The 23,516-nt window shown below is 46.2% G+C and overlaps 2 protein-coding genes across 2 annotated transcripts; both read left to right on the plus strand.

Annotated features, from left to right (window-relative positions):
- Positions 1-475: 475 nt before the first annotated feature.
- LOC109166655 (LIM domain-containing protein WLIM2b-like) lies at positions 476-3,182 on the plus strand. The gene is made up of 5 exons (XM_019315547.1): positions 476-724; positions 838-934; positions 1,160-1,179; positions 1,663-1,752; positions 2,646-3,182. Exons 1-5 carry the CDS (start codon positions 584-586, stop codon positions 2,916-2,918), a joined length of 621 nt encoding a protein of 206 aa, XP_019171092.1. The 5' UTR covers positions 476-583; the 3' UTR covers positions 2,919-3,182.
- Positions 3,183-17,136: 13,954 nt separating this feature from the next.
- On the plus strand, positions 17,137-18,072 carry LOC109166672 (uncharacterized mitochondrial protein AtMg00810-like). Its single transcript, XM_019315559.1, has one exon. It carries the CDS (start codon positions 17,137-17,139, stop codon positions 18,070-18,072), a length of 936 nt encoding a protein of 311 aa, XP_019171104.1.
- Positions 18,073-23,516: the final 5,444 nt, after the last annotated feature.

Here is a 23,516-nt window from a genome sequence, read left to right on the forward strand (position 1 = left end):
CCCTCTTTGAATTGAATTGAGTCCTAAAAGGACAATGAATGAGGTGGTCAGAATATGGTCTAGGATTATTATAGATTGAGACCTTGAACCTATCGGGAACCCCAAAAAATTATGAACACAATCATTTTTATTTACGTAGGCAACATTTTTACCCGTAACATTATAGAAAAATACTGAATACTTATTGATATTTATATTATGATTTATGAAGCATAAATGCATGTATCTAAATTAAATATGTGAAGGGACAAGTATGGCAAGTGTCAATACAGACATATTCCAATGTTAAAACCCATAAAATGTGCCATGAAAATAGCATGAAACATTGAAGCATTTCCACATGTTTCAATATCATCATATGTCTATCATTGCATGTATGTCCTAAATTCAATCCCATCCAGAAACACACAGCAAACTAATTCATCTGAAAAATGCCATTAAGCATTGCATTGCTGGGCATTTGTATCATTGAAACTCCATTTCTTAAGCTATTGCGGAATAAATTAATAAAGGAGTTTCAAATTCGTTTCGTTACTCGCATTTTGATCTGATTAGTTGAGCAATAAGTTAAGATTCTGTAAGGATGTCGGCTTATAATAGTGGAACCACGCAAAAATGCAAGGCTTGTGACAAAACCGTTTACATTGCGGAGATGGTAGCTCCCGGTGGCGTTCCTTATCACAACACTTGTTTCAGGTGCACCCACTGCAACGGACGGCTATCGGTATGATGTTCGATAAGATCTGATTCTTTTATTTACTCGATATGTTATTATTTTTTTCCCTGCAAATTTTGAGATTATAATTAATAAAATGATGGTGATTTTATTGGGTGCAGTTGAGCAATTATTCCTCCATGGAAGGAGTGTTGTATTGTAAGCCTCATTTTGAACAAATCCTTAAAGAGAAAGGGGTCTCTGTAAGGTCTCAATCATGTTAGTTTTCTCCATCATTTTCTTACCCCAACACATTGATGCTAATCAGCACATTAGAATATTGTTAATTGTTTTATTTTTATTTTTACGGTGAATATATAATATATTACGGAGTATATTCTATTTTATTAACAAAATTTATTCAATTTTGTTTACATTGTTTATGCATGTGCCTAATCTTTTTTTTTTTTTCTTTTTTTTTTTTTTTGGTGGGTGGATGAGAAGTTGGGAAGCAACCCGAACTGGTAAACAAACTCCACCATTTAACTCTTTTTTAAAAAAAAATAAAAATTAATATATAGATTCCTGTAAAATTTTTATCGCATATCATGATTTTAAGTGTTGTAAAAATCAGCTTAGGTACTGACTAGGCACTAAGCGCCCCTAGGTTGAGGCAATTTCAGTCCTAGGTGGCTTCCAGTTGATTGGTTGACTAATCGGCTGACTAGGCGTCTTAGGTGCCTAAGTCCACCTAGCTAGGTTGAGTCGGCATCCAACTCAGCCAAGTGATATTTTTTGCTTCCTCGATTGCTCTTCTTTTATATTTCTTTTCAACCATATATACAACTAATCATCTAACATATGTGATTGACTAGTTTGTGAGATTGTAATAGTAGATGAATTAGAACATGTCACACATATGTACTCAAAAAAAAAAAAAAAAAAAGAATGTCACATATATCGGGTAATAATATATATTTACATACATTTATATCTTATTATTGCAGACAAGGACCCCTAGCAAACTATCTTCTATGTTTTCTGGCACCCAAGAAAAGTGTGCAGCCTGCAAGAAAACTGTTTACCCCTTGGAGAAGGTTAGCCCTTATCATATAGCTATTTTCAAGTTTTTAATAATTTTGGTCCCACAATAATAAATCTAACGAAGCACATAGAGTCAATGTCCCTACACTAGACCTGAGTTACAGTTATACCGCTAGACCAAAAGGTCTTTTGACACCTGAAAATCCAAATTTATTACGGAGTATTAAAAAAGACTCCCTTCGTTCCATTTTATGTGTCTTACTTTCCTTTTTCGTTTGTCCTAAAATAGTGTCCTATTTTCAAAATTGAGCATAATTATAATTCTACATTTCCTAATTTAACCTTTTGACTTTTCAAATTTCTAGACAATTAATGAGGTAAGTACGATTGTATTTTGTACAAATAACACTTACTTTTGAGGGGCAAAATTAGAAAATTAATAACATTTATTATGTTGTATTAAAAACTATGCAAAAAGCAAATGAGACAATCAATTAGGGACGGGGAGAATAGTAATCATGTGCCTAAATTGCTACTTTTGAAAGTCAGTGACAAATGTAAAAATGGCACTTCAATAGTAATTCTCTGGAGGTAACTCCAGCCAAGATGGCTAAGGATACAGACTGGTAAATACAAGGTTAGGAGTTCAAATTCCAACCTTCTTAATTTGAGTTGGTCAGTTATGGGCAACCTAAGTTGGTTTATCTCCTTGTATAGTTCTTTGCCCGTTATGATCACAAAGCGGAATTTATCCAGTTCACGCCCTCGCATAGTGACTGCGGATTTCTCATCACCATCTCCATCTCCCGAGATTAATACAACTCCATCCCCATCCTCGTCCCTATTCCCATATCAACAACAACAAAAAAAAAATTGTCACCCTTAGTTTATAATTTTATCCTCAATTAGTGTACTCATCATCACTTGAAACAATGAGGACATGCAGGTGACGGTGGACGGAGATTTCTATCACCAGAACTGCTTCAAGTGCGCCCATGGAGGGTGCAAGCTCACAACCTCATCCTACGCTGCACTGGACGGCCTACTCTACTGCAAGCCCCACTTCTCTCAGCTCTTCAAGGAGAAGGGCTGTTACAATCATCTCACCAAGAGCACCTCCAGGAAGAACAGCGGAGCTCTGCTAGCCGCCGACGCTGAGCCCGGGCACAAGACGGGCTCGCCGCGCGGTGCTGCCGTGGGCGCCGGCGCCGATCAATGAAAACCATAAATACATACAAACTGAATTGTGCAAATTGCCTGCCGAAAAGCAATATTGCGTTTTCAATGTCTCAAATTATAAGTAGCTTAGCATACATACTCTTGAAGAGTTGAAGAAGACACTCTATAATGCCTTTTTATTTTTATGTTTTTTTTCCCTTGGAGAAAATTGTTTATATTATTTTTTGTGTATAATTAATTAATAGATAGAGTCAAAATGCTTGTTATGTGTTTGATGAAATTCCTTCATAGACACAATTCTCTTGATATATGAAGTCAAACTTTATCATTTACCTACTTCTCTTTTTTCCATTTGATTTAAGTTTATAGTAACAAGTTGGATGCCTTTACTTATTGCAATAATTATAATTAGATTGATAATAATTGCTCGCAAACAGGGCCGGCTCTGATCATGTGCGGTCAGGGCGACAACACATAGCCCCCGATTTTTGGGGTAAGGGTCCAATTTTTTAAAAATATTTTTTATATAATATATAATATTTATAGCTGATATTTATTTTTTAGAATTCATAGATTGGCTCTAATTGTATTTGAAAATAAAATTTTAGAAAAATTGATATCGAAATTTTGGTGAATAATTTTGTATTTAAATATGCACAAAAAATGTCACTTTTGAATTGTATTTTTTTCTTTGTTGAATTTTTATACATTATATTTGGACAAAAAAAAATTATTACATTTTTTTATTTTTGTTATCGAATACAATAACTTGAAGTAGAAATGAATTTGGACTCAATTATCGGTTATACAGATTTTCTAGATCTTCTAGACTTCTATATTTATCTTCATGGGATTATGCTTCTTACCTTTATAAATAAATATTTCTATGTATCATTATAGCAAAATTTAAATGTTAAAAAAATCCATCTCCCTTTGTCTCTCTAGTTTTATTCTATTATATTTAGATTGCATCTCGAAACAAAAATAACGAAAGTCCAAATTAAACTATTAGACAGGGCCCCAACTTTTAATAGAACGGCTGGCAATCTTGAAGTTTAGCGTTGGATGGAAAGTAGGTTGGGAAATGTGATTTCCCAGGAATGTCGTTCTCAAGAGGATGGCAACTTCGAGTAAGTGAAGTGCAAGGCAACCACAAGTAATGGATGGACTAATAAGAAGCATCTAGGTAAAAGAATAGCATTTGCAAGTGTTTGAATCGAGAGTGCAAAGCATTAAAGTAAAGGTAAATTTGAAGCAAGTAAAAACGGGAAATTGGATAGATAGCTCTTGATCCTATGCATTCATTCGACGAAGTAGACTCGGAGTAGTGCAAAGAGTGACTAGCTTTTGGGAGATCGCATTGCAAACACTAAGCCGATACATACTTAGACTCTCATACTGGTATTTTGGCTAAGGCATTTCATCGAACATCTAGCCTACGACTCATTCTGGGTCTTTCCCTCTCGAATCTAGAACGAGAATTATAAATGAGTAAAATTAAACTACGTGGAATCACAATCTCTTACCAATTTCACTCTCTCACAATCCTTACTCATTGTGGCCATCAATGGAGAAATAATCAAAACTTCACATAACATCTTATCAATTTCAACAATTAAAGGTCAAGAATGCATAGTCTCAAGGCAATCATATCCAATTCCTAGATGATCTAGCCACACATTGTCTTAAATTGAAAATTGAAATCACAAGTGAATTGAAATCAAGATGCAATATAGGAAATATTAAATAGAAATTAAGAGATGAAAGATAGAGAGTTACCAAGATTCAATCCACAAGAGATTTGTCAATTCTCTCCAGCCCTAACACACACACACACACACACACACACACTCGCTCTCTCTAGAAGATGAAGAACTTTAATGTAAGTTGTTGTCTCTCCCAAAAATCTTGAAAAACCCCTTATTTATACTGTTGAAAATCGCCCTTGAAAGCTGGAATTCCCTTCTCGTGGTCCATGATCATGATCATGGCGGATGCCACTTACTCGTCGCCCCTTCCTCCACCACGACCGTGGTAGCCCACGTGACAGTATGCAGAAGTTTCACCACGATCGTGGTGGAAGCTCTACTGTCCAATCTTCAAGTTTGCTCTATGTTTCCTCCATTTTAGCTTCACCAATCATGTAGATCATAGCAATTTATCCTCCCCCATTCCAAATACATCTTCTAAAGTGATTCACACCCAATTATCTCTTGTTTAGCAAACGTAATCTTCAATTTAGTGCAAAATATTCTCATATTGGCTTTCAAAAGTAAGCATCTTTTGGCACTTATCAAACGTTTCTACACTTTTAACATTCTTTGCCCTCAAGCAAGTCATCAATCAAATCAAAGCATGAGTGCCAAAAGATAGCTTTAGAAGATACTTAACATGGCCAATTAATGCAAAGTAAAGCACAAGAATCTAATGAATGACATCCTTCTCACACACAACTTTTTTTATGCCAAGCAAGCCCCACCAGGTCACAAAAAAAGTACCAAGGGACACACTTCTCACACAAATTTTTTATGCCAAGCAAGCAATTGCAAAGAATTCTTCTTCTTTCCCTATTTTTTCTTTCTTTCTTTCTTTCTTTTTGTTCTTTTCTCCTTCTCTTACTTCAAATCATCCAATCCTCGAGGGCCTTGCAAGGCTGAGCCAACTAGTGGGAACTATGTGTGCAAGTTTGCCTCAAAACCGGCCCAAAAGAACCGACATGTAAAGTAATGTGAAGGTATGACATGGGCCTCTCCATGCATTTTGGCTTAGCGTGACTCTCTTTTCTTCTCAACCCCCTAGAATAACGTCATCGAGTGACCCAACTTCACGTGGAGCTCCACGCCTTTTCGAAAACAATGCAATGGGTACCCGAATCCTAGCAGGGTGGCTCACCTCCTCTCTTGTTTTCTCATCTCCTAGGATAACGTCATTGGGACAACCGACTTCACGTAGAGCTCTACGTTTTTTCAAAGGCAGTGCAATGATTGCCCAAAATCCTAACAAGATGGCTTTCCTCTCATAAGGGTGGCCATTTGTCTCTTTTTGGCTCTTTTCTTTTGACTTTTTCTTTTCTTCTCCTTTACTACCCCTCATGCCTTTTCCTTAGCTCACCAAAAGCTCACATTTTTTCTCATGTCACACCAAGATTTTTCAATTCCGGGTTGGTAGGGAATATCCCGACCGACATTATTTTACCCCAGCTAGTCTGCCTTTGTCTTTTTCTTATTGTCTTTGCAGGTAACAGGTCGGGCTTCTTGTGAAGAACCCGGTCGGGGTCCGACCGGGAGTTGCCCGAGCGGCAGTGTCGACCACCGAGCGGTAGCCCTTTGGCGAGAGAGCTGACAAAGGACACGTGGCGGTTCCTTACGACGACAGACAGGCGCCCGGGAGGATGACACGTGGTGGCTACGTGGAGAGCATGCCGAACGACCGGATTTGTGTCTCCGGCGCAGCGGCTATAAATACCCACAGTAGCTACAGTGTGAGGGACTTTTGGACGATCGATAAGTTGTTGTTAGAGCATCCCGACCGCAGTTAGTCGGTACTCAGAGCAACCAAGTAGATTGTACTTAGGGCCTTCACCGTGATCAATAAAGATATTTACTTGCTTTATTTGGTCTCGTGTTTGTTTAATTATTGCTTACGTAGTAATTAGCAGTATCATTTTGGCGCCGTCTGTGGGGAACCGTGCAAGAAAGCAAACGTCTTGACGAGCACCCGGTCCTTCATCAACAATGTATCCGTGGGCACAAAACCTTTTTGCTGACGACCAGGCGGATGCAGCCAGTTCATCCGACCACCAGGCAACGCAACAACAAGGTCAGACCATGGACCTCAACCTCAATCTCTCACCACCACATCCATCCAACACATACCCGGCCACCCAACAGCCGGTGAACTACATTCAACCGGGGTACCCAACACCCGGTCAGCCATATCCACAACAGCCGATGATGTATCCCGGCCAGTATCCATACCCGGTCCCACCTCCGCCGTACGGGTATTGGCCTGGCCAACCGATGTATTACACGCCCCCGGTTGGCTATCCACCATATACGCCTGCGTACACGGCTCCAGCCGCTGCCCTTCCAGTTTACCCGGCCGCACAGGTAGAGCCGCAGCATCAGCCCGCTTCCCGGGCTCGACACTCGGCTCGTTCGCGGTTGGGGTCGGGGGGTGCTGATGCGATGGAGGCACCACGGCAGGCCCAGCAAGCAGCCGAGGTTCCCACCCAAGTGGAGGACCCCGAAGAAGTTGCCCGGGCGGCAGCTTTTGATCGTCTTCGACCGGAGATGCGGCAACGTTTGGGGCCCCAAGACCCGAACCGCCAGCAGGAAGACGTACAGATGCAGGAAGCCAGCCAGGAGGCTTCATCCGGGCATAGCGGGTCGAGATCTCACCGACGACGACGCGCTCGGGATGCAGCCCAAGCTGCCCAAGCCGCCGAGCTCAACGAGACCCGAGGATTGCTCTACAACCTCCAGGCGGAGTTTGCGCAATTCAGAAACGCGCACCCTGCAACACCCCCGGTCGACCAATCGACCTTACACCAGACGCCTTTTACAGCGGCAGTGATGGCTCAGCCTTACTCGCTTGATTTAAAGGTCTCCGAAGAGAAGAGTTACGATGGCCGGACGGACCCCGAGGTCCATGTTAATGACTTCTACAGCAATATGATGCTGAAGGGCGTATCAGACGCCGTAATGTGTAGGGCTTTTTATTCCACGCTTACCGGTCGAGCGGCGGAATGGTTCCGAACCTTGCAGCCGGGCTCGATCGACAAGTTTGACACCTTGGTGATCAAGTTTGTGAGGAAGTTCATCACTTCCAAGGTGGTGAGAAAGTCTTATATGTATCTGGAGAAGGCCAAGCAGCTTGAAGGGGAGAGCTTGACCGACTTCCTCGTCAAATGGAAGGCGGCGGTCGGGGAGGTCGAGCCCATGGATGATGCGACCGCCACCCATATGCTTCACATCTCCCTCCGGGCTGGTTATTTGTACCAGGATTTCATTCTACACCCCCCGGCCACATATGAGGAGGCCGTTCGAAGGGTCACAGATTATGCCAACGCCGGCGAGGCGAATGCCGTAAAACGCTCGCAGGAGGTCGGGTCTTCGTCCCGTAAACCGGCCGGCCGGGCGGAACACCGATCGGGTGAGAACCATCCCCGATCCCGCACCAGGCCTGGTGAGTTTACGGCCCTGAACCGATCCGCAGCGGAGGCCATGCAGTACGCCCAGTCCTGCAATCTCATCAAACTCCCCCATCCCGATCGAGACGGCCCCGACAAGAGTAAGCATTGCGCTTACCACCGATGTGCCGGGCATGACACTGAAGAGTGTACCCACTTGCGCCAACTGTTGGAGGATTTGCTCAATCTTGGGAAGTTGGACAAGTGTGTGTGGAGGAGAGAAGACCCCAAGAGGAACACCGATCGGAGAGATCACCGGCGTTCCCATCACCGTTCCGATCGCTCTGGTCGTGATGGACGCTCCGATCGGTCAGGTCAGGACCGAAGAGACGATCGTCGCGATGACCGACGGGACTCTGACCCTCCGTCTAGCAGCCGACCATCAGGAAAGCCGACCATCCACGTCATTTTCGGTGGATTGGAAGACACTTCCCGACCGAGGAGTAATTGCCCGGTCGCCATAGTGGATTCCCGGGAGACCGGGAAGAGGCAAAAGATGGAGCCCATAACCTTCACCCTCGAAGATCAACCCAACAGCGGTGACCATGGCATGGAGGCACTCGTGGTCACGATTGATGTGAAAGGGACGGACGTCCAGAGGGTTATGGTAGACACTGGCAGCAGTGTGAACGTCCTTTATTTGGACATGTTCGAGAAACTTGGACTTGACAGGAAGGAGCTGACTCCGGTCGGTGTACCACTGTCTGGTTTTACCGGGGCTCTTGTTTACCCCGAGGGAAAAATAACGCTCCCAGTTGAGATCGGCACATCCCCAAAGTCGATCAAGACGGAGCTAGATTTTGTTGTGGTCAACCTCCATTGCGTCTACAACATTATCTTGGGCCGACCCGCCATTATGAAGATCGGTGGGATAATTTCTATGCCCCACCAATGCATGAAATTCCCCACCCCGAATGGGGTCGGCGTAGTCCGCGGCGACGTCCAATCCGCCCGGAAGTGTTACACCCGAGCGGTCAACAGACGCGACTCCGGTCAGTCTTCCCGGGTGAATACCATAGCCAAGAAGGAGGCTAAGGATCGGAAGGAGCAACCTGAGCCTTCCGAAGAAATAGAGGAAGTTCTCCTGTCCGAGGACCGACCGGACAGGAAGATTAAGATTGGCCGGGCCCTAACCCCCGAGCTCCGAGCAGACATCTTGGCCATACTCCGGGAGTATGCCGATATCTTTGCATGGGGGCCCGAAGATATGCCCGGGATCGATCGATCGGTAATCTGTCACAAATTAGCCGTCGATCCCGCAGCAAAGCCGGTCGTACAGAAGACCCGGCACCTTTCTTCCGATCGCCGCGAGTTTGTCCGAGAAGAAGTCAAGAAGATGGCGGCGATCGAGCACATCCGACCGGTGATCTATCCCGAGTGGGTGGCCAACATTGTTCTTGTTCTAAAGCCCCCAGCTTGGAGGATGTGCATAGACTTCACTGACCTCAACAAGGCCTGTCCGCTCGACCCGTATCCTCTACCAAGTATCCATCAGATGGTCGACGAGACGGCCGGGGCCGAGTTGATGAGCTTCATGGATGCATTCAAGGGATATCATCAGATAATGATGCACCATGAAGATGAGAGCAAGACAGCCTTCGTGACCCCGGACGGGCTGTATTGCTACCGAGTGATGCCGTTCGGCCTCCGTAACGCGGGAGCGACCTACCAGAGGATGGTCAATATGCTCTTCGCTGATCTGCTGGGCCGAATGATGGAAGCTTACATAGATGATATGCTGGTCAAGAGTCGGGACCGATCCGACCACATTCGGGACCTTCGGGAGTGCTTCCGGATCATGAGGAAGTACCAGTTGCGGCTGAACCTGACCAAGTGCACATTTGCGGTTCAGACCGGCAAGTTCCTCGGCTACATGATGACCAAGAGGGGAATCGAGCCCAACCCGGCCAAAGTAAAAGCGATTCTGGACATGCAACCACCTTCTACCGTTCGGGAGGTCCAGCAATTGACCGGTCGGTTGGCAGCTCTCAGCCGGTTCCTCTCTAAGTTAGCCGAGCGCGCTTTACCTTTCTTCAAGGTATTGCGGAAAGTTAATGGATTTGTCTGGGACGAAGAATGCCGAGCGGCTTTTGATGAGCTGAAGGAGTATCTCATGTCACCAATTGTGTTCTCAAAGCCCGAGCTCGGAGAAGAGCTAGAAGTATACCTCGCCATTTTCGATCGTGCAGTAAGCGCAGTATTGTGCCGAATCGATCCGGAAGGGGTCCAGCGACCGGTGTACTATGTAAGCCACGCGCTACATGGTCCCGAGCTCCGGTACTCCCGGTTAGAGAAGGTCGTCTACGCCTTGTACATTGCCGCGAAGAAGTTGGCTCCCTACTTCCAGGGTCGAGCAATTCGCGTGTTGACCGATCAGCCGATCGGGCCAGTCCTCCGAACTGCTTCATCATCCGGTCGCCTAGTCAAGTGGGCGTTAATGCTGACCCAGTACGCGGTCGAATACCGACCGAGACCAGCCATCAAAGGTCAGGCCCTTGCTGATTTCTTGGTCGAATGCACCGCCCGGGATACCCGACCACCGGAGGTTGCGGATCCCGAGGCTGAGTGGTGGTCGTTGGCTACTGATGGGTCGAGTAGCAAGAAAGGAGCAGGAGGAGGAGTGGTGGTCACGAGCCCAGAAGGATTCAAAGTTTATTTTGCTCTCATGTATCAGTTCCATCCGACTAACAATGAAGTCGAGTACAAAGCCTTCATCAATGGCTTACAGTGCGCTCGGGACTTGGGGGCTGAATACATTCGGGCTCAAACAGATTCTGCGCTCGTAGTCGGGTAGGTTCTTGGAGATTATGAAGTCAATGGAGAGCATCTACAGCTATACCGAGACCTAGCCATGGAGAAGCTTGCTCAGTTCCGGGGGTATACCGTCCGGCATATACCCCGATTGGATAATGCCGACGCGGACATCTTGTCTAAGTTGGCTCAAGACGCCCCGGAACACATGTCAAAGATAGCTCGGATTCTGGTGATCCCGAGACATAGCATCCATCGCCTACCGGTCAATCCAATCCAACCGGTAGAAGACAATTGGATCACTGATCTGAAGGAGTTCCTCGAGCACGGTCGGCTTCCGGACGACCCTCACCGTGCTCGGAAGGCCAAGCTTAGAGCCCCGAGGTTCCAAGTCTTGGACGGTCGTCTCTACAGGCGATCGTATGGAGGCCCTCTTATGCGTTGCTTAACCACGTTTGAGGCCGATTTGGTTATGAAGGAATTGCATTCGGGTATTTGTTCTTCACACCAAGGAGGCCGATCACTAGCCCGTCGTATCATGCTGATCGGGTACTATTGGCCGTCCCTCCAGTTAGACTGTGAAAAGTTAGCTTGGGAATGTGAGACGTGCCAACTGTTTGCCCGGATGCCTGGACGACCGACAACCTTCTATCAGCCGGTCACGACTGCAATTCCCTTTGCTAGGTGGGAGGTAGACATTTTGGGTCCCTTCCCTCAGCTCTCCGGTCGGAGAAAGTTTGTGACTGTCGCCATCGATTACTTCTCCAAGTGGATTGAAGCCGAGCCGTTAGCCACGATCACATCTCAGCAGTGTGCTCGGTTCCTTTGGCGCAATGTAATTTCCGCTTTGGCGTGCCTGTGCATCTCATCAGCGACAATGGCCGTCAATTCGTAAGCCAATACTTCCAAAACTTCTTGGCCACGATCGGGACGACCCACGTCCAGTCGTCGGTGGCTTACCCGCAGGGAAATGGGCAGGTTGAAAATGCTAACCGGACGATTTTGGAAGGTCTGAAAAAGAAGCTACACTCTGCCGGTCGTAGTTGGGCCGATGAGTTGCCATATGTATTATGGACTTATCGGACGACCCCGAGAGAGGCTACTTTGGAGACCCCTTTCGCCCTGGTTTATGGAGCAGAAGCCCGACTCCCGATCGAGGCTTGGATCCCGACCGATCGAGAGAGAACTTATAACGCTGAGGAGAACGAACATGCGATGGTCGTGGATCTCGATGGGGTCGAAGAGAAGAGAGAGCTAGCCGCTCGGCGTATGGCCGAGTATCAGAAGCGAGTCAAGAGTTCAAAGGACGTCCGGGTTAACCCTCGTTATTTTCAGGTGGGAGACTACGTTCTACGACGAAGGGAGGCCAGTCAACCTTTGGAAGGAGGGAAGCTAGCTCAAAATTGGGAAGGGCCGTACATCATCAGCGCTATCATACGGCCGGGGACATATCGACTGGAGACAACAACCGGTCGGGTAATCGAGGGGACTTGGAATTCCGAGCACCTCGTTATGTTTAGGCACTAGCCTATTTTTTGTAACCTTTGGACGAAGTGGGGACTTGACCTGCGAGTTAGTCCCAGTCGTCATTTGTAATTAAAATTATTGTTCTAAATATTTATTCAACCGCCTGCGAGCGGGAAGGTTTAATGTATATACGATCGGTGATTGCTCGACCGTTTGCATACGGCGGCCCGGTCGGTTATTTCTTGTTACCTTCATTATATGCAGGTTAATCCATCGTCAAGTTACATCGACCGGGCGAGTCTATCGACCGGTCAAATGCGCTTCTCTTCGGCGGACATTTGGGTCACGCAACCGATCGGGAAAGCCAGGAGCTCTCAGCACAATTCCCCGATCCGTCCAACTTCTTTCCACTATTGCACCCACTCGTGCCTCGAAGGTACAATAGTGTGGGGGGTGGGATGAAGGAAGTATCTATAGGCCCGTCGCTCGGGAAAAACCCGACCGTGGAGGCTTACCCATTTTCAAAATTTTGACAAGGCCTGGAGATCAGGTAAACCCGTTCGGGTAGGCCAGTTTGACGTCGAAATTTCGGATGCACGACCAGGCCATAAGGCCATAAGGTCGGGTGTCGAACCGGTCGACTAGTGCATGACCGGGCCAGAAGGCCAAGAGGTCAAGTATTAAGGGTCGGCACACGCATGATTAAAAATAAAGGTGCGAGGAAAAGAGACGAATGATACAAGTGGGACAAAAAGCAAATTTTATTAATTAAAAAGAGAATGCCCGGTACAATCTCGGGACTGGGCTCCCGATCAGCGTTCCTTTACAAAAAGAAGAAGTCCTGTTTCTACTTCTTCGCTTCCCGGGCTCCGCCCTTCTCAGAGGGCTCTCTCCCGCTTGAGGTGGCCGCTGTGGATCCGCTAGGCTCGGCCGCTTTGTCTTTTGGGGCGAAGGGAGAGGGACCGGGGTCGGCCAGGTCCGGAGGGAGCGCAGAAAGGACCAACTGGAGGTCGTCCCCTTCAAGGGCCTGCTCCATCCGATTCCGGGCCCGCTCAAGCATCTTCCTCTGCCCGGCCTTAAAGGCCCACCGACCGAATGAAAGGATTAGATCTTCCCCGACCTTCGTTCCTCGGGCCGCCGTAAGGAATGCCGTGCCCGACTCGCTGTCCTTGAAGACAGATTGGACCAACTCGTTCGGGTTATCGAGTCGGGCTTTTAGCTCCTTGGCATCCCCGATCGCCCGTTGGGCGACCTTCTCGGCCAAGACCCGGTCCTCCTCGCTCATTTTCAGGTCCTTCTGGACCTTCTCCAGCTCGGCCTGGATGTCCTTGACCTCCTGAAGGCGTCGAGCAGCCGTCTTCTTGTGGCGGTCGGTTTCTCGGCCAGCATGGCCCGACCTTGCAGAAGCTGGGCCGCTCGGGAGATCTGCAATTAAAAAGGGGTTCAGTCAGCCCGGTCGGAGTTACTTGCATAAAAATTTAAAAGAACAAGATGCTTACCTCAGCCAGGTCGTGACCGATCCTCTCGGCCACTTGAGTCGGGGTCATCTTCCCCAGATCCTCTCTGACTGGCCCGGCATTGCCAATACGGGCCAGTATGGACGGCTCGTCCTTGTTTCGCCCGGTTGAGGGGCTCGGGCTGCGTTGTTCTCGGTGGCGCTTGATCCCGCCCACTTTGGTCACGCCCTGGTCGGGCACTTTCTCCTTGCCCCGGGCGACTTCCACCCGGGTAACCAGGACGTCGGTCGGCTCGACGACGAAGCCCTCGGCCGTCGTGATGGTCGAGGCACTTATGGGTCGGCCGTAGGGATCTCCGTCTGCCCAGTTGGTTTCGCCTTCGGCTTCTTCTTTCCGCCAAGGGAGATCTTGGCGGGCGGGGGAAGAGGAGCGTCGTCATCTCCGAACTCCGCCATTGCTGCAAACAAAGAAGAAAGTTAGTTAAGTCGGGAAGATAAAGCAGTGCTCAGGGAGTTATGATCGGGAGAAGTTAGTTGGTGTTAGACCTTTCTTCTTCCGTTTGGACGGCTTGGCGACCGTCACGCCCATCGGCACGGGCAAATATTTCTCCGGCAGGTCGTACACGGGGGGCAGGAGCCTAGCCGCCTCGAGGTTCTCGGCTGTCCGGAAAATCGTATACTCGTGCAGCTCGCTCGAGATCCGAGCGACGGTATCCTTGAGCAATTGCGTCTCGACCGGCACAACTTGTTTCCGGTAGTGAGTGCTCCAGGCACGGTCGACCGGTAGGATCCAGGGATCGTACTTGATGGAGAAGATCCGGTTCTTCCATCCTTTGTTGTTCCCGAGCAGCCCTTTGATCGCGCACATGTCTGCTCAGGACTGCAACATCAGAAAGCCGTCTCCATAGCTGCCCGGGAGAACCTTTACTTGATAGATGAAGTTGAATAACTCCATCGTGCAAGCTGCCTCGTGTCGGGCGCAGATTTGAGGGAAGCAAGCGATGATCCTATGCGAGTTGGGGCAGATCTGGGTCGGAACGACCCGGTAGTACCCCAAGAAGGCTGTCAGGAGAGGGGGGAAGGGAATAGCAATCGGGGCCATCAGGGAGTCGTAGTGCATCCCGATCCATTTGCCCCGATGCCGATCGATGACATTCCCGAGCCTCCGGCTCGTGTCGAACTCTACCCGACCCCTGAGCCTCTCGGCGATCCTGGCCGCTTCACCTTTGGTCAATCGGCTCATTTGCTGTTCGACATTCTCGCTATTCAAGAATTCGAACTCCTCAGCGGCTGGTGCGGTCGGTCCGGTTGTATCTTCCTCTGCCGGCTCGGGAGTGTTTTCCCGGTCGTCTCCTCGAGGAATGGCTTCCGGGTGATCCCCAATCACCCGGGTTGTCGTTTCCCTAACGCCCTCGGTCGGGGAATCTTGTCTGCCTGTCGAGGTTCCTTCTTCTCCTTCGCTGGAACTCCCCGACCCGCTTGAGCTGGAGCTCGATGACTCAGAGGAGCTTGATGCTTCTCTTCGCTCGGGGGCTTGTACCGGTCGGTGAACGACCTCGGGAGAGTAGGACATGATGTCCACTTCTTCGTCGCTAAGATGCTCGATTTCCTCGTCATAGTCCGCGATCGAGGCGTTTTGGCTGTCGGAGTCCGTCATTTCGATCTACCTAAAGGTCGGTCGGGTTAGTAAAGGACTCGAGACGTCCGGGACAGTTAGTTGCGACCTACCAGTTCTACGTATGAATGTAAATGCTAAGTAAGAGAGGGGGCTGAGAACTTACCGATTGAAGGTGCTTTGCGAGGAGAGTCTTGAAGTCTTTTGCTCAATTGCCTCACTAAAGTGCTCTGCTGGGACTCTCTGAGGGTACCGATCGAAGCAATAGATTGGAGAAAGTTCAAATGAGGGCCTCAAGGGCCTATTTATAGGAGAGCATTTAGGCGGGAAACGAGTCCACTTGCGTGACACGACCCGCGCTGATTCCGATGCGACTGTTGCAGTCGCAGAGGCCGGCAGTGGCCGACACGTGGCGAGGGAAGGAATGACAGCTGGCTGGTCGGTTTGATGGCTGACGGTTGGGCTTCTTCATCCCGTCCCGTTTTTTCCCAGACGGTCAAAAAGGCCCGGGCTGGGGGGCTCTTGGTAGGGAATATCCCGACCGACATTACTTTACCCCGGCTGGTCTGCCTTTGTCTTTTTCTTCTTGTCTTTGCAGGTAACAGGTCGGGATTCTTATGAAGAACCTGGTCGGGGTCCGACCGGGAGTTACCCGAGCGGCAGTGTCGACCACCGAGCGGTAGCCCTTTGGCGAGAGAGCTGACAAAGGACACGTGGCGGTTCCTTACGACGACAGACAAGGCGCCCGGGAGGATGACACGTGGTGGCTACGTGGAGAGCATGCCGAACGACCGGATTTGTGTCTCCGGCGCAGCGGCTATAAATACCCACAGTAGCTACAGTGTGAGGGACTTTTGGACGATCGATAGGTTGTTGTTAGAGCATCCCGACCGCAGTCAGTCGGTACTCAGAGCAACCAAGTAGATTGTACTTAGGGCCTTCACCGTGATCAATAAAGATATTTACTTGCTTTATTTGGTCTCGTGTTTGTTTAATTATTGCTTACGTAGTAATTAGCAGTATCACGGGTCTTGCCAAATTTATCTTTTCTACGGCCCCCACTTGCACACACTCCCACTTCGAAGTATTCAAGATAAGAAGACATAATATATTTACGTATGTTTTAATCTATTGTATGGATTATTTCTTCCTACTTTGTAGGATTAGAATAGGTCCAATAACTACTCATAGATTGTGGTGGTTCGGTTGTATGCCTAGGCTATTTAAGCCCCCTTTCTCTGTTCATGAAATGCATTGATCATTCGATCTCTGTACAAGATACCGAGGTCCAAGACGAAGGATAGAATCCATGCGAGCACACAATCCCCAGATGTTTGCAACAGCTTCGACAACCCAATCCTAAGTATTATAATTCAAAATTTGTTAATTTGACTTCAGCACATGCCTTACCTCCTCTGTTGGAGCCAACTACTGTGAGTCAAGCGCAAAAGTCACCTTATTGGCGCAATGCGATGACCGAAGAATTCTAGGCGTTACTTAAGAATGATACGTGGGAGCTTGTTCCCTCTGGGTCGGAACCTCCAATCGGGTGAAAATGGGTGTTCCGTATTAAACGTAAACAGGATGGATCTATTGATCGGTATAAAGCTAGATTAGTGGTGAAGGGGTATTTACAGGAACATGGCAAGGACTATTTTGACACTTTTAGTCCCGTTGCTAAACCTGCAACAATAAGGATTGTGTTATCTATTGCGTTAGCTCGTAATTGGCCATTACGGCAACTGGATGTGAATAATGCGTTTTTGCATAGAACGCTTATGGAACAGGTTTATATGAGACAGCCCCCAGGGTTCTGTGATCCATTGCGACCGAAACATGTGTGTCGTTTGAAGAAGGCTATTTACGGTCTTAAACAGGCTCCCCGTGCCTGGTATATGGCATTATCGTCGTTCTTAATTTCTTTTGGATTCAGGAAATCGAGGGCAGATTATTCTCTCTTTATCTATCAATATGGTGATATTATGGCATATTTTATGGTGTACTTGGATGATATAATCCTAACAGGAAGTTCTCCCGCCTTCTTGGGTCAATTTGTTAAGTCCTTGGCAGCCCTGTTTTCTCTCAAGGATCTCGGCCCTTTGCGTCACTTTCTTGGGGTTGAGCTAGTTCCCACTCCCGCGGGTATTTTTCTCTCTCAAGCACAGTATATAACGAATATTCTCACAGAATTTCACATGCAGGATGCAAAGTCCATTTCCACGCCTGGGTCTGCCACAGAGCTACATGGTGATGATGGCTCGGGTTTAGCGGATAACACCTTGTACCGGCGTGCTGTTGGGCTCCTGCAATATCTGTCCATCACTAGGCCTGACGTTAGCTTCATTGTTAATCGTCTATCGCAATTTCTGAATGCCCTAACTTTGTTGCATTGGCAAGGGGTGAAATGTGTGCTACGTTATCTCAAGGGCACTGTGTGTCACGCCCTGTTTCTGCGTCGTGGATCAAGTCTGAATCTCACTGCTTTTTCAGATGTTAGCTGGGGTGGAATTCATGACGGAGGACGAATGACGAAGGGGTATGTTGTGTATTTGGGGTCTAACATTATTTCCTGGCGATCAGTTCGTCAAAAAGCAGTTGTGCGGTCCTCTACCGAAGCGGAATATCGTGCGCTTGCAAATGTGGCGACCGAAGTAGTTTGGCTACGAAACTTACTGCTTGATCTGGGTGACTACTGCACCGGGCTTATATTGTGACAACATGGGGGCTACTTATGTGTGCAAAAACCCCGTCTATCATTCCTGAATAAAGCACCTTGCGCTGGATTTTTTCTTTGTTCGTGACCTTGTTGACAATGGGGCGTTACGTGTTCATTACATTCGCACACAAGATCAGGTCACTGATATGCTTACCAAATCTTTGCCACGCCGCTCATACGAATTGTTTCGCTCCAAGCTGGGTGTCTCTGATGGATCCACCATCTTGCGGGGGCGTAAGAAGACATAATATATTTACATATGTTTTAATCTATTGTATGGATTATTTCTTCCTGCTTTGTAGGATTAGAATAGGTCCAATAACTACTCATAGATTGTGGTGGTTCGGTTGTATGCCTAGGCTATTTAAGCCTCCTTTCTCTGTTCATGAAATGCATTGATCATTCTATCTCTATATAAGATACCGAGGTCCCAAGACGAAGGATAGAATCCATGCAAGCACACAACAAGATATAAACATACTTGAGTTTTATGCAAGCTCACAAGGTGTAAAGAGGTAACATCCAATAAAACATCTCAAGACTTCAAATTGTCACACCTTATTTGGGCACATTTCCAAGGTAATATAAACAATGACACACATCTTATTCACATGCAAACTTCAATCATGAACCATTCAAAAGTCAAAAATTTTCAATTAAAGCACAAAGTGGGTCGGCACAGTGGCAGTCGGTAGCGAGGTGGCTGGTAGAGAGGTGGCGGCCAGAATTGTGGGCGAGGTGGCAGATCTCAACATGGGCGAGGTTTTATTCCTCGCTGTCAGATTTGCGATGAGAATGGTCACACGGCGGTTAATTGTTATCGTCATTATTCTGGTGCTCCGGGTCCTCAGACTCAGTTGGTTTTTCAGGTTGGTGTTGGTTCAGATGTGTCTTCCGGGTCTCATACATGGTTTCCGGATATTGGGGCTACTAATCATGCAACTATGGATATAGTCATTCTTTCTACTTTGGAGGAGTACACTGGTAATGACACATTACATGTTGGAGATGGTATAAGCATATCTATTAGTCGTGTTGGTCATGTTTCTTTTAATACCCCATCTAGGTCTTTTAGGATGTCTAATATTTTGCATGTCCCTGGCTTGTCAGCATCTTTACTTTCTGTTTAGCATTTTGCTTCTGATAATCAAGTGTTTTTTGAGTTTCACCCTTTTTTTTTTTTTTTTGCTGTGAAGGATATCGCCACCAAGGCGGTGCTACTTCAGGGCAATATTCTGGTGGGTTCAACTCTTTACCGGTATCTTGTTTTTTTCCTTCTGCATTTTCTGTCAACACGAGCCTCTGCTTCGATTTGGCACAGTTGTCTTGGTCATCCACATCAGCGTGTTCTTAGTCGTGTCTTGCAGTCCTGTTCGGTTAGTGAGTCTAGTAAATCTCTTAGTGATACTTCGTTATGTTCTGTGTGTCAGCTAGGAAAATCTGCGCATTTTCCCTTGCCAAGTGTTGAGTCTGCTAGTTCTGATATTCTTGATTTAGTTTACACTGATATTTTGGGTTCTGCCTCGCTTTTTTCATCCAGACTAATCCTTATTCGCATTGGTATTCAAGTTTTGTTTCAGAATCTACTTTAGTGATACTTTAAACTTTTGTTTGTTATCATAAATAGTAAATATATGTTTGGAAAACCCTTAGTTTTGTTTCTAAATGTTCTCCAACTATTAAATGTAGTATAGTCAAAACTACTCTCAACCATCATTTAAATAATAGGTCAATATTTGGTAAGTTCATAATATACTTTGGGGTTCAACGTTTGTAAATCTATGATATGTTTTTAACTAATTTGTTAAAATTTTATTGCTTATAGTTCTATTATTTACATTCTTCTTCATTTTAAATTGATCAATTTCGAGATGAGACATCACTTAATAAAATTTATTCCATCTAAAAATCTAAAATATTAAAAATTCTAATTAGTTAGAACAAATTGCAAACGGAAATCGATTTCAAATTTCAAAATTGAAATCTTTCCCTGGGATGAGCATGCAAAAAAAAAAAAAACACTTAGGGCCCGTTTTACTTAGGAAACTATTTTTTGTTTTCTAATTTTCCAGTTTGTATTCTTTGTTTTCTATTCTATATTTTCTATTTAGAAAACTTTTTAACTAACACTCATTTTTTCAAATTTATTTTTTTAGAATGTTATAAAATTAACGTAAGTGTAATTTCGAGTGATTTTAGACCTTATAGTTAAAATATTTTTAATATTTTTGGTTTAAATGTAATAAATATAATTTTTACTTTTAAATATAATATATATAAGATTTTTACATTTGATATCCGAACCAAATTTATATCCATATATAACATAACTAAAAAATATATCGGAACCTATAACCTATTTAGTTTAACTAAAATTTAGTTTATAGAATATTAATATTTTTTGAACAAATATTTAAATATTTTTTTCATTTGAATAAAATGTATATATATATCATTTTTACTTTGAAATCTAATATATGTAAAATTTCAATATCCAATATCTGGACAAAAATTGTATTACGATATAACATAACTAAAAATATTTGAATCAATAATCTAAAGTTTTATAAATTGTGATAATGTCTTTTAAGTGTAAGAAGATAAGTTTTGTTTATATGATGAGAATGGAAGCGATAATTCATTCAGTTACAGAATTGTGATAACCTTAATACACTTAGAGAGAGAGGGAGCTATCTAATAGGCTAGAGACTAGATCACTAACAGAATGTACATAACTAAATACATAATAATAATAACATAGTCTAATACTCCCCCCTCAAGCACAAGGTAGGTAATGAACCACATTAAGCTTGTCACGAAGAGCGGTGAACTGTGCTGCTGGAAGCGGTTTGGTGAAGATATTTGCAAGTTGATCCTTGGTAAACACAAAATGATCCTGAAACTCACCAGCCGAGACTTTTGTCCCGGACAAAGTGGTAGTCAACCCCAACATGCTTGGTGTGAGCATGAAAAACCGGATTCGCACAAAGGTAGGTTGCACCCAGATTATCACACCACAGTGTGGGTGGAGTGATAAGGCCTAAGCCAAGGTCCCGTAACAAAGACACAACCCAGGTGACCTCAGCACAAACATCAGCGAGGCCTTTGTACTCAGCCTCAGTCGAAGAGCGAGCTACTGTGCGTTGTTTCCGAGAGACCCAGGAGACAAGATTTTTCCTAAAAAACACAGCGTAGCCACTGGTGGACTTGCGGTCAACCGGACAGCCAGCCCAGTCAGAGTCGGAATATGCATGTATGTCAGAGGACACTAACGTAGTGATGCGAAGACCGTATTCCAGAGTACCCTTAATATAGCGAAGGACACTCTTTAGTAGGCCCCAGTGCTCGTCAGTAGGTGAATGCATAAACTAGCAGAGTCGGTTGACCGAATAGGACAGATCTGGGCGAGTGATGGTGAGGTATTGAAGAGCCCCGGCTAGACAGCGGTATTGCGTTGGATTGGCGAAGGAGTCGGCGGTCTGACACACAGGTTGAGTCACAGACACTGGTGTGACTAGTGACTTACAATCGGTCATGCCAGCTCGCTGAAGAATATCTCCCATATAATGTCGTTGTGACAGAATACCATCCGGAACAGTAATGGTTTCCATGCCAAGAAAGAATGTGGGTTTCCCGAGGTCTCGGATCTTGAATGCCGTCGCCAGTTGCCGTAGCAAGGAATCAACCAAGACTATATCACTCCCGAGCATAATAATGTCGTCCACATACACGAGCAATAACATCCTGGAATCGGCAGTTGAATAGTGGAACAGAGACACATGTTTTGGAAGTAACAAACCCTGCGAGTATCAAGAAATCAAGTAGGCGTTTAAACCAGGCCCAGGGTGCCTGCTTCAACCCATACAGGGAACGCTGCAAGTGACAGATGTGATCAGGGCGATCAGGGTCTTCATATCCAGGTGGCTGCCGCATATAGACGGTTTCAACCAGGTGCCCGTTTAAAAAGGCATTGTGGACATCCAACTGTCGGAATGTCCACCCACGGGAAATGGCTAATGCTAGTAATAGCCGAACCGTAGTCGGTTTAACGACCGGGCTGAACGTCTCAAAGAAATCCTCGCCTGCTACTTGATTGTAGCCTTTGGCAACTAGCCGAGCTTTGTAGCGTTCCACTGTGCCGTCGACATTTCGCTTGGTGCGAAAAACCCATTTGCATCCCACTATGTTCATGCCTGGAGTAGCGGGTACAAGCGTCTATGTGTTGTTGTGTAGCAACACGTTGAACTCTTGGTCCATTACGTCTCGCCATTGTGGATGCCCCACCGCCTGAGAGTAGCAAGTAGGGTCATCGGTGGATGCCGTGAGGGCATGAAACTGTTCCCCAGTTCCCTGTGTCATGCGCCGAAGCCGCATAACATGAGCCCGTTCCTGAGGTTGGGCCTTACGCCCCCGTCTCTTGACCATAGGTGCTTGAGCCGGAGCCGTAGCCGGACCAGTGGTGGAGGCCGGTGTCTGAGCCGAGTCACCGTTATGTAGAACGGGACTGGACCCCTATGGCAAGCTGGGTATGGGCGAGTGTGCCCCAGACTGTATGGAACTCTTAGCTACAAAAGGGAAGTTAGTTTCGTCAAAGCGGACATGGCGACAGATGTAAGTTTTCCCGGTGTTTAGATCCATGCAGTGGTAACCCCTAAAAGACGGTGGGTAACCTAAGAAGACACAAGGACTTGACCGGTATTCGATCTTATGACGGTTGTAGGGACGTAGGTACGGGAAACAAAGACACCCGAATACACGTAAAAATGTATACGTGGGTGGTGACTGATATAAACGGTAGTATGCTGTATCAAACTGGAGTGAAGAAGACGGTAAGCGGTTTATAAGATACGTGGTTGTTTCGAATGCGTGGTCCCAATGACGTTGTGGGACAGACGCTTGGGCCATTATGGCCAGACCGGTCTCGACAATATGCCGATGCCGGCGCTCAACACGCCTATTTTGCACGTGCGTATAGCACATGATTGCCTGTGCACGATCCCTAAGGAGGTAAAAAGTTTGTGTAATTTTTGGTATTCCCCCCCCCCCCCCCCCCCCCCCCCAAATCAGATTGAATGGACTTGATAGAATGTGAAAACGTTCATTCTACCGTCACCCGAAAAACATCAAATATTTTGTATATATCGGTTTTGAGTTGTAAGAGGATAATACCAACAATAGCGGGTGTTATCATCTACGAAGACTACAAAATAACGCGAGCCATCCGCCGAAAGAACAGGCACGGGGCCCCAAATATCAGTGTAAATGAGATCTAAAATATTATCGCTAGATTTAGCTACCCTATCTAGCGGGAATCGAGAGGATTTCCCAAGTTGACATGACGAACATAAACCGGGTATTACACTTTTATTAGATTCAACCGGGCATCCCCGTAAGACACGTTTGAGGGCTTGATCATGTGGGTGACCGAGACGCTGATGCCAG

This window comes from Ipomoea nil, unplaced genomic scaffold (assembly GCF_001879475.1).
Source record: "Ipomoea nil cultivar Tokyo-kokei standard unplaced genomic scaffold, Asagao_1.1 scaffold3104, whole genome shotgun sequence".
Lineage (NCBI taxonomy): Eukaryota > Viridiplantae > Streptophyta > Magnoliopsida > Solanales > Convolvulaceae > Ipomoea > Ipomoea nil.

What these genes read in the sequence shown, in the direction of transcription:
- LOC109166655 (XM_019315547.1), top strand. Translation starts at nt 584, where the DNA reads ATGTCGGCTTATAATAGTGGAACCACGCAAAAATGCAAGGCTTGTGAC. An exon ending in TTGGGAAGCAACCCGAACTG is followed by an intron (nt 1,180 to 1,662) that starts GTAAACAAACTC and finishes TTATTATTGCAG; the next exon opens with ACAAGGACCCCTAGCAAACT. An exon ending in CTGTTTACCCCTTGGAGAAG is followed by an intron (nt 1,753 to 2,645) that starts GTTAGCCCTTAT and finishes GAGGACATGCAG; the next exon opens with GTGACGGTGGACGGAGATTT.
- LOC109166672 (XM_019315559.1), top strand. Translation starts at nt 17,137, where the DNA reads ATGGAACAGGTTTATATGAGACAGCCCCCAGGGTTCTGTGATCCATTG.